The following is an 11,758-nucleotide window of genomic DNA, read 5'->3' on the forward strand; positions in this document are numbered from 1 at the left end:
AAGAAAAGGGTTGAAGTTATCACTTGTTCGCCATGTCTTGTTATCAGAATGTGTATTGATTATTGGTTTTAGAACGTGTCCATAAGCAGTCTGCTTGTTAACGTTCTTAATGTTGTTACTGTATATAACATGTATACAAGAAATTAATAAAAAAAAAACACGCTTAAAAAAAAAAAAAAAGATTGTTTTTGTGCTGGTTTTGATTGTGTGTATACATGAGATTAGGCCACACAAAAAAAGTTGTATGTTTCTGGTAACATGGCTACAAAAAATAGGGTAGGTAGGTAGGGATTTTTGTTTTTGTTTTTTGTATGGTCAGTGTAGAAAATAACTATACAGTGACGCAAAGAGACTGGACTTACTATAAAAAGAGAAAGACAACACATTACAAAACAAATGAGACAAAAGGGATGCGGGGTTATCCCCCTTGTGTCGTCTGCCGTCTGTTACTTTCGTTTTGACGCTTTTCTTCTTTTTTTTTTTTTTTTTTTTACAAATGCAATAAAAGTCTAGGGTCGGCGGGAAAAAACTAGGTAGGGTCGGGTGACCAGAAACATACAACTTCTTTTTTTTGGCCTTAAAGACACTTTTGTAATTTCACACGCATACACACGCACATACATACACACGCATGCGCTCGTACGTACACACACACACACACACACACACACACACACACACACACACACACACACAGTGACAAACACACACAAACACACAACACTCACACACACACAACACACACACACAACACACACACACACACACACGGCACACACACACACACACATACACACACACACACACACACACACACACACAAGCACAGAGACAGACAGACGGACAGAGGGCGAGACAGAGACAGAGAGAGAGAGAACCTGATGTACACACACAGCTCATGGACTCCAAACCAGGTATGTTTTGGCATGCCGGTTTTATTCAGAATTTATACGTGTGACATCAACAAGGGAAAAAACAAGAAAGCAACGCACACTAAAAACCATGAGTTTTGCATCTAAACCCATGTCATACATACTCTGTTCATCGGTCACGCGTGCGTCACCACTCTGCCTCACGTTTGTGAGACAAAACGTTTTCAATAAGATTACATAAAAATAAAACACGCAATGCGACCACATAGGCTGACACAGCATTTCCAAAGAACACAGCTGAAACAGTTCAAAGAAAGGTAATTAAGTTAGTTCATAATATGTTGATACTCATAAAACCATTCTTCTGTTCGTGGATATAATCTGGATGCCTTATTCAAAGGATTTGCTACAGTCCCAATCTATTCCCCGTCTATTCAACTACTGGTTTAAAGTAAAACATCATCAAATGAATGATAAAACTATTTTCTTCTTTCTAAATTCTCACTATCGTGTGTATGATAGGAAACGGAATGTTGACACACACAGTTGTGGTATGCTTAAGGCTGGTTCCTAAATAACCAATTTCATGTAAATAACAAAAATCAGTGTAAACATGTCAGCTGTTCTCGTGTGTACTTTTATGAGAAATAGGTCACAGCAGTTTTATTAAGCAGAACGGAGCTTTTTCTACTTTGTACTTTCTCATTAAGCACCTTGAATCATTTTTGCCCCCTGTCTTAGTGTCTTTCCTCTCCAGACCAAATGAGCCGTGGGAAAAATTACACGTCCAGGTTTTTTGTTATGGTATGGATTTTGTAACAACTTTTACTTGAGTTAATTCACAAGCCCAAGAAAAAGAAAAAGAATATGTTCTCCAACAATTGTTGGTGAAAGCAATCAGACAATGGAATGTTTTGGAGACTACACCTATTCTTTTTGCACCAATATCCACTCTGCGCATGCAATACTTGGAAATATACACAACGCATATAATACATTTTCTGCTAATCAATACATGATGTTATAACGCGACCATGATTTTATGAACAGAAGGCACATAAGGCTGTCCCAGGTGCAGGCGTTTATAATTATATATGTGGAATGTAACATAAGTGGACAGAAGCTTTAGTTTATGGCAGAATACTAGCGCAAATAAAAAAAATTAACATAAAGTTGATGATAATAATAATAGTAATATAAATACTAATGCATTGGAACCTCCATTTTTGGACCTAAAAAAAACTGACAAAAATTTGGTCTTATAAAGGAAGGAGTCTAAAAATGGAGAGTACATTTACAAAATGTATTAACCGATAGTGTGAGAAAGCAGGGTCTAAAGAGGGAGGAAGTTTTGAATTGGGGGGGGGGGGGGTTCTTAAAGGGGGTGGGGAGGGGGGTCCTCTGTAACACTAATATTTAATTTTTTAAAAAGAAGAAGTAATACTAATCGATTCTTATCAATGATGATGACAATGGATTGCGTCAGCTGTCTTGCCAATATGATAACCAGTTACAATTGTTGTGCTGGAGTGCGTGCCATGTACTTCTGTTCACTTGTATCTTAACCTTACGTTATGTCGGGTACCGGTTATGTCTGTTAGTTCGTCGTGATGCAGTGGTTCATTCTTATCCAGTCTGTGTGTTTGCCATGAACATTACAAGTGCGTCTACATAAAGAAAGATTAGAATAGAATTCTGTGTGCATTTATATCACCATAATTGTGTGTGTGTGTGTGTGTGTTTAACATAATTTGATACTTTTTGAGTTGTGACAGGTACAATTCAAACATGTGACGAGTGTGAATGGATGTATGCATGTTATTAGGATAAACACTCCATGACGATGTGCTTGGCAAATGGTAGGTGTGGGGAAGGTCGAGCCACTACTTTGCTTTTAGTACGAAGGAGACTGCAACACTGCGTGGCTTCACTGATAATCTCAGTTAGTTACTGATACAAACACGCACCCTCTTTCATGTTTGTATTTGTTCACTCTATTTTTCTTTCTTTCCTTTTTGCTTTTTTGAGTTTGTTTAATTGTTTTTTGTGTGTATGTGAGTGTTTTTGTGGCTTTTTGTATATGTGTGTGTCACTGTGTGTGTGTGTGTGTGTGTGTGTGTGTGTGGGGGGGGGGGGTCGTTACACTGATATCCATTGGAAAAAAATAAAAATAAATTGACACATTCCAACCCTCCACACGCGTAACTGTCATCGTATTGGCAAGACATTTGTAATTTGATACTCTTCATTTTAATCATCATTGACTGGTTTTTGTAATTGTTACTTGTGGCACCAGTATGCAGTCATAGTACTGGCACGGAGCGGCATGTCTTCAGAAAGGAAGTTAATCACGTGATATTCAAATGTTCCGGAGCTGCACAACAAGTTGGACACGACTCAGCTATATGTATTCCTTGAAATCATGGAAACAAAGTCCAACTCTAAGCACACGGTATAAACAAGAAAGCTACATTATGTGAATGACATCAAGTTTGGAGAATAACATTAACAATATACCACTGGCCCTTACTTGTAATGGATAGCAATCACTGTAAACCATGAAGATGAGCTGTGGGATATGGAAGGCCATTTGATGATACACGTAATCTCAACTGTCACTGTCAGAATTACTTATCAAAATCTTTCATCTTTGCGCGTGCAGAATCTCTCCCAGTCGAGTAACCAATTTACGCAGTTTGTATACTGAAGTTCAGCAGTACTTCCCATTACAACTACCCCCTCCCCTCCCCTCCCCCTTTGTCTTTACAGATTAAGTATGCTTCAAGCACTTATTACAGGAAAAAGGTTGTTTTTCGCAGAAAGATTGAGAGAAAGTATAGAATACTTGATTGTTTCCTTGTTTAGAACGCCTGTTTGTAAAACTGCTCCCGCAAAAATAACCCTTCAAACTGCTTAGTGTAATAATAGCATTTCCTTGGTTTGATGTCATCTTAACGAACATTATACGTTGGGACACCCATCGCTTTTTCTTTTGTTTTTATGCCACGTGAATAACCGATCCAAACAATTTATTCCACGCATATAACATCATGCCCAGTTTTATGTTTTATGTCATGGCAAAGTAGTTAACGTGTTTGTTTTTCTGCCAAGCAACTGCTGTTGTTGTTGTAGAAGTTTTAATAGGCTGTGATTATTGTTACAGCACCAATACGATTTTGGAAAAAAAGTACAGTGAAGTTTTATGTTTAAATTATTTCCTTCCCTCTGTGTTATGAAACGTGCTTCCAAAGGGAACGCCAATGAGATTTCATCTTAATGTTTTCCTAGCCAGGCGTTACGAATTTACGATTGTGAATACTCGACCAATGACCTAAGTGCGCCGTTCGTATTAGGCCTACATCGTCATCAAGAATGTTATTAATAATAATAGCCGTACACAGCAGCCGAAATTATAAGTAATATTTCTAATGGTTATGTGGAAGTACGCTTTCCCTTATTGCTGAAACAATATTACCATTTTCTTCATCACAATGCGTAAACATGCTTTTTCTTTAAAAGAAATAAAGAGAGAAGGAAATTAGCTGTGAGATGGTAGGCAAACAATCCAACTACTACAGTAACCATTAAGTTACTTACTAACCAAGACTTTCACTGAAATAGTGCTTTCCCCCCATTTTCTTCTCTTCAAAACTATCCCAACTGTTTTGTTCACATAAAGGTTTCCGTTAGGAGAATGTATTAGTTACAGCTCTTCTGAAGTACAGTAAGTCTAATTCAATTTTTGTGTAACAAGGGACAAAACATTGACACTCGGCTGAAAACACGTCTTAGAGCAGGGGATTAGGAAAAATCAAGTCGCCAAAGACATTGTCTGAGACACTGACTATTCACAGAAAAAAAGTGTCATTTCTGCAGATTTCTGTGTGTAAAATAAGCTGTTTCTCTGATAAGTGGACATAATTAAAATCATAAAATTGGAATGCTAAAACCAATTGTCAGAGATACTGAATGTTCACGGCAATATTGTAGTTTCTGCAGGATCTTACAGGTAGCCGTTTTACCCAGAAGTAGACGTAGTTACGGTCATAAAACCCAATGCTAGAAAACATTGACAGAGGTACTGAATATTCACAGCTACATCGAAGTTTCTGAAAGATTTCGCAGGTAAGCTGGGTTTCTCTCCTAGAAGCTGCAATAATTAAATGGAAAGAAAGCATCGTTTTTTAGATGTACATCTTTTGCGTATGGACCAGCATTGTCTTAACGGATGGGCCCCACAAACTGTATAATCAGCACACTGTAGAGCAGGCCATGTAACCTGCATGATAAAATGTCCACCAGCTCTTGGAAAGAATCAGTGTTTCACGCTCACGCACACAAACAGTTTCACTGTCTATGTGCCGAATGTCCCCGTTTCCTGAATCATATCTCCACATCGCTGATAAATGCACGTGAACTATTATACATAAATGAATATTAACAAAACACTGTCTTTATATCAACACGCACGCTCACACACATGGAGAAGAATGGACACCGTTTGCACCCAATACGGCATGCAACACTTTCCGGCACAATGTCCACAACATTAGCAACAGGAACATGAGGGGAGTGATAGTACATGAAATGATTTTACATTTTCTTGATAAGTTGTGTTCTTTTTTGTTTTACACTACTGTCATACACTGTACACTTTACACAAGTACAGTTTCCTGCTGAGCTCAGCAGGGTGTGTGTTCGCCATTGAGAGATAGAGAGGAGGGTGGGCAGAGAAAAAGTACACAGTTGCACATCACATGTAGAATCGTGAAGGTTGCGGGGTATGCACGTTCACGCTAGCGAGGTATCCAGTGAAATTCACGTTGCCACAATCGCACACGTTGTGCCGTTTCTTGTGTTAAATCCTTGGATGAGACAGTAAAGGTTACACACACAATTCTATTTTCGTTGCATTGGTTCATCATTGAGAGGAATAACTACTTAGCTGATCTTGCATGGTTTCTACCCATAATCTTCTTATCTAGAAAATAACTACTTATTTTGAGGCAATGAAGATCTGTGTTATAACATGTTTGCATGCCACAGGCACTTATGATACATCTCTGGATCTCTTCTCGAATAGTGGTTCGATCTTGACAGGACAGGTTTTGACACAGCCGCACGAAAGACAGGTCCATGGAGATTTCTGTGCAATTTTCCATAGGGAGTCCTTTCCAGTGTTTCCTGCCACTCTGTTGCCCGATCAGCAGGGTGAATTTAGTGATACTGTCTCCTGCTGATAAGAGTTTTAAGTTAAAAGAGCTATACCGAAAGTTGACACATGAAGCATAGTTTTCTTATTTCACAGCACAAGACATCATCTGTACAATTCTCAAGACATCAGATTTGTCAACATTGTTTATCTAAACTTCGCTGGTCAATAGTTTGGGTTCATCTGCACTTAACTGGTGAACAGTTTGGGTTCATCTGCACTTAACTGGCTCGCTGTACCTCCTTTGTTCAATGGTCTGCGTTCCTCAACATTTGGCTAATTTCCAACAGAGTTTAAAAAAAAATGCACATCTTAAGCACAGGAACTGCCGTTACCGCCGATTCGCTTTGTGTCAGTGCAATTTCTGTTAGAGAACTTTGTGAAGTTGAATATTTACGAAGTGTGAGGGTTCTTGATGCTTCTCGTTGAAATCACTCGTATCAAACATTCAGCAGAAGCTGGCAGAAAAACAGAAGAGCCTTAAATCAAAATAAAAACAAAGAATACTTTGCGAAAGCGAATCAAGACTCTTCTATGTCTTCATCTCAGTCGAGATCAAAGTGCACGAGTACTTTGGCTTCACAGATTCACACCAATACAATCAGAGCCAACTTCAGAATCTTCTACAACGTCTGAAAGTACTTCATGCAAATTCAAGACTTGCTGCTTGTTTGTATCGACAAACGGCATCAACTCATTTCCACTCCACTGATATGATAAGCGTTTGTGTGGGGTATGTTAGCTAGACTGTGTCACAGATCGTTTTGTGCAAAGCGTTTCTTTCTGGCTGTAAAGGCCGCTATAGAAACTAGCACACAACGTTCATGTTCTTCTAAACGTCGATGAAATCACACCAGCAAAGTCGCTGCAACTCGAAGCGTGAGGTATTGAAACAGAAATTGTTGATGCACATCAGATTACACTTCACCACAAAAAGAGAACGCGGCTGAGCCCATTCCGTGCAGATAGGCTATTCTATGCACATAATCTGACGTCATTCAATGCACAGAATGGGATACATCTGATGTCATTCTAGGTACATAATCTGACGTCATTCAATGCACAGAATGGGACACGTCTGACGTCTTTTCTATGGTGGTATTGAAATAAGATGAGGTTGTGCCATTTTCAGAATAGGATCCACATGGCGTCATTCCTTGCACAAAATCGGATCAATATGATGTCGTTCTATGCACAGTGACCGAGACACCTGATGTCATTCCTTCCACAGAATGTAATAGATGTGACGTCATTCCAGGATCAGCTTGGAATACAACAGGCATCACTCCATGCATAGAATGAAATATGCCTGACGTCACCCTAAGCACATAATGGGCATTCTGACTGCATCTGATGTCAGTACATCCACTGTTAACTGAAGTACGATCAAAGTCCAGTGGTTTCTATCACCAGATGGAAGCTGTATTTGTTGAACACCAGTGAGCAAAACATGCTCCACAACTCATGCTCAGCCTGCATGTGTGTTTCGTGAGAATTTTGGTTTCTTCAAAGACCGAGACTGTAACTGCTTTGTCAAAGTGCACACGCTTCATTAATGGTACTTTCAGCTGGCGAGGCGGGTCAGATTCCAGTGTTGTTTCACCGCCAGGTATTAACCTAATTACAGAGATGCATGTGTGTTATCTACACAAAAGGGTATACATGCAGTTCGATCTAGATAGTGAGAAAGAAGAGCACTGAGGCAAGCTCTGAGCGTGGACTCATGCTGCAAAAGTGATAGACAAAGAAACCCGTACCTTTCTCTGTTTAGTATGTCCGCATACAATTTGCATGCTTGAGGGTGCCCTATAACTCAGCTCTCGACCAAGTCTCCAATTTGTACCTTCCAGATTAGTTTACTCTGCTTATGTGCTCTTTTGGCTCCAAGGGCTTCTTGTTTCATTGTGCCTCTTTCTCATACCTTTTCTCCGACACACAGGAGTTTTCGGGCTACATTCTTTTCAAACTAGCCCTCTGCTGCCATTGTTGAACAGCAGTCTATCTCAGTAGATTCTTGCTGTAAAGATCACAGGCAGCTATACAGAGCAGATGTTTGGGGCAAAATTGCAGCATTTCCTCTTTCTTCTTTGCACAGAAGTTTACACTCTGTGGGTTTTGGTCCACCCACCTTCCTCCGAAAGCGGCGTATGGCTGCCTTAATGGCGGGGTAAAAACGGTCATACACGTAAAATTCCACTCGTGCAAAAAACACGAGTGTACGTGGGAGTTTCAGCCCACGAACGCAGAAGAAGAAGAAGAAGAAGGTCCACCCAGACAGTGGCTGAGACACGACATGAAAACAGCAAAACCAGTGAGTTTCCCGCGTTATTTTTCTATCGCGAAGAACTGGGTAATGCTTGGTCTCTCGCTTGCTTTTCAGAGTCCTCACTTCTTTGTGTTTTATCTTGCTCACCTCCCGTTGTGTCAGAGTTCGTCTCACTCTTCCTCCCCCTCTTCCCCTTCCTCGCACTCTTCCTGCCCCTCGGCACCGCACTCTCTCCCTGTTTTTGGTTCAACTGACTACTAATGTCTAATTCCTCATCCACCACCATCGTCGTTCCTCCCTTCCGCTCTCCCCTATCCTCCTGCTGCTTCTTCTTTCTCCTCTGCCTTCTCCTCCTCTTTTTCTCCTTCTTTCTTGTCCTGTCCTTCACCTTTTTAGGCGGCTTTGTATTTGTACCACCCTTTCCTCCTCTTCCTCCTCCCCCCCCTTCTCCCGCAGCTTCCACCTTGCCATAGTTCTTTTTGCCCCCTGTCCCGTTGTGCTTGCGATTCATCTGCTTACACTTGCAAGATTTGACCACCTTGATGCGATACTGGCGCGTGGATCCGTTGCGACACAGGAGGTTCACCCGCTTGCGTTTGACGATGTCCTCCTCGCACTGCCACTCCCGCATCTTCTTGCGAGCCCACACCTTGACAAACTCCGCGTACCAGGGCAGGTCGCGGATGGGGAGGCAGTTACCCGCGCACACCACTTCCTTGATGGGTTTGATGGAGGTGCAGTACCCGTCTGAGATGTACCTCTTAGCGCGCAGCTCTTGGCACCCAACTTGGATGTCTTCTGAAACACAGGGGAGTAAAAAAAAGACGGTGTGAGAATTGTTTCTGAGTTCGAGATGCATGTACCTCTACTTGGCAAACAGCTCTCGGAAACACATTTGGATGTCTTCTGAAACACAGGGGAGAAAAAAAGATGGTGTGATAATTGCTACTGAGTTCGAGATGCACCTTTTGGCGCAGCTATCGGCAAATCAGCTGGATGTCTTCTGAAATACACGAGAGCAACAACAAAAACAAAACAAAAAGAAAGAAGGGCGTGAGAATTGTTACTGAGTTCGTGCAAAAGACCCTCCAAAATGCTTTTGAAAATTGAGTACAGGGATGTCGTTTGCAGCTAGCAGTTGGCAAAAACCAACGCGGAAGCCTCTGTCCAATCGCCACAAATGTTGCCGTCTCATCTCCCGAACTTTCTTCGCGTGAAAAGTAGACACATAGGACTGCTTTATCATTGGAAAACTGTCGTTACTTTAATAACCGTTTCGGTTAATTTCCCAAAGTAAAAATCCCAGCAATGACCGTGATCTCAGTGTGGGAATTCAAGTTTTACTCGCTAGGGCGGAAAAAACGTGTGAGAATGCAACAGCCGCTTTGTGAAATACTCCGCAAAAGAACAGTCAAGACTGACGGATAATGAAATCATATCGGAGGGTTTGTTGCCTGAAATTATTTCCCAAGGCAAATGTTCATAAAACGTTAGGGAATTTGTATTGTTTATGTCTATATCAGTCCTTGACGTCAAACTGTTAATTCCCGAACCCTGAAGAAGTTGAACAGCTCAAAGGATGGCACTGATTTGGGTGATTTAACAAAAGTGTAGGTGTTTGGCAAAAGGACATCCCTGTAACGCGGAGCACTAATAATATGTTGTTATGTCATGTGTTGTTATTTCATGTGTTGTTATTTCATGTGTTGTTATTTCATGTGTTGTTATTTCATGTGTTGTTATTTCATGTGTTGTTATTTCATGTGTTGTTATTTCATGTGTTGTTATTTCATGTGTTGTTATGTCATGTGAAGTCCGTTCAACTGTATCCACTGTTCTCTGAAACAAACGGAAACAAATGACATTGTGAAAATTGCTAGTTCGTTCAAGTCAGCAAATGGTCACTTGTGGCTTTATTCAAATGAAACTTTGAGATTGATTGTAACATCTGAATAACAAAGGGAAATAATAATATAATAATAACTGGACATTATACGTGCCTAACCTATGGCTCTAGGCCCTTTACAATAGAACATATACAGAATGGAACATATAAATGTACACCCGGTACCCTACATAAAACAATTAACCATACGGACAAATAGGCGCCCTAAATGCATACGACATGTGCAATAGAGTAGGTACGATTTATGCGGATTAATTAAGTAATTGTAACACTCGTCTTTCTGTATGTATGTGATGTTAATCGTACCGCATCCATCTACCTTTAAAAGTACAAAACAGAGCCAAGATCCTGTTTGCAACTGGCACCCTTCCCTCATCCAGCCATTCAAACTACTATGTTATACAAGCGATTATTCTTATTTTTTATGTTTTAATTAGCTGTGAACATTTCGAATGATTTTTGCTTAGTGTTGATCATTGTCTGCTGTATCGGCTTGTGTTTTGTAATGAGTGTCAATGAAGGACTGGGTGGCCGAGTGGTAACGTACTCGCGCTCGGAAGCGAGAGGTTGCGAGTTCGACCCTGGGTCAGGGCGTTAGCAATTTTCTCCCCCCTTTCCTAACCAAGGTGGTGGGTTCAAGTGCTAGTCTTTCGGATGAGACGATAAACCGAGGTCCCTTCGTGTACACTACATTGGGGTATGCACGTTAAAGATTCCACGATTGACAAAAGGGTCTTTCCTGGCAAATTTGTATAGGCGTAGATAAAAATGTCCACCAAAATACCCGTGTGACCTGGAATAATAGGCCGTGAAAGGTGGATGCAGCGCCTGTAGGCTGTTGATCTACTGGCCGATGTGAATGCGTGATATATGGTGTAAAAAATTCCATCTCACACGGCATTAATAGGTAACATGCGCTTGAGTCGCCTTGTGTGGTGAGATACGTGCGCGATATAAATCCTCGTAAATAAAAATAAATAAATAAATAAATAAATAAATAAGTGTTTGTTGTTATAGCTTAAAAGTCCTATGGGCGGAGCGCGAATTAGAACCTTGAAGCCTTGAGCCTCAAACTCTTCGTCCTGATGAGCAGTGAAGATCAAAATGCGAGCCTCCCTACAACTTCGTTATCCACGACTATCCACCGCCTTATAACTCACGCTCACCCCAAGATCAGGAGAAAGCAAGAACTCCCCCCACCCCACCACCCCCATCCTGTCCGCTACCACCACCCCCACACCCCGTCAATCGTCGCTATTAATACCCGCACAATCATTCCACACAATGGACGCCACAGCACGAAAATTAGGCCAGCAAAAGCTTCCACAATGGGCCTCAAATCAGACAAGAGCTCGCTACAGTGTCGCGCGCTATTAGACCACTTCCTCTGACAATACGTTTAGCGGAGCGAAGTTGAGGAAGCAGACACGCCAGTCATATCTCACCAAGGGAATAAACGTACTACATTTGCAGCTATAGGGAGGACGTCAGCCGGCTTTGTT

General features: G+C 41.1%; 1 protein-coding gene across 1 annotated transcript; it reads right to left on the bottom strand.

Annotated features, from left to right (window-relative positions):
- Nucleotides 1–915: 915 nt before the first annotated feature.
- On the bottom strand, nucleotides 916–9,327 carry LOC138947545 (fragile X messenger ribonucleoprotein 1 homolog). Its single transcript, XM_070319034.1, has one exon. It carries the CDS (start codon nucleotides 9,207–9,209, stop codon nucleotides 8,418–8,420), a length of 792 nt encoding a protein of 263 aa, XP_070175135.1. The 5' UTR covers nucleotides 9,210–9,327; the 3' UTR covers nucleotides 916–8,417.
- Nucleotides 9,328–11,758: the final 2,431 nt, after the last annotated feature.

The sequence above is a fragment of the Littorina saxatilis genome, linkage group LG14 (assembly GCF_037325665.1).
Source record: "Littorina saxatilis isolate snail1 linkage group LG14, US_GU_Lsax_2.0, whole genome shotgun sequence".
NCBI lineage: Eukaryota > Metazoa > Mollusca > Gastropoda > Littorinimorpha > Littorinidae > Littorina > Littorina saxatilis.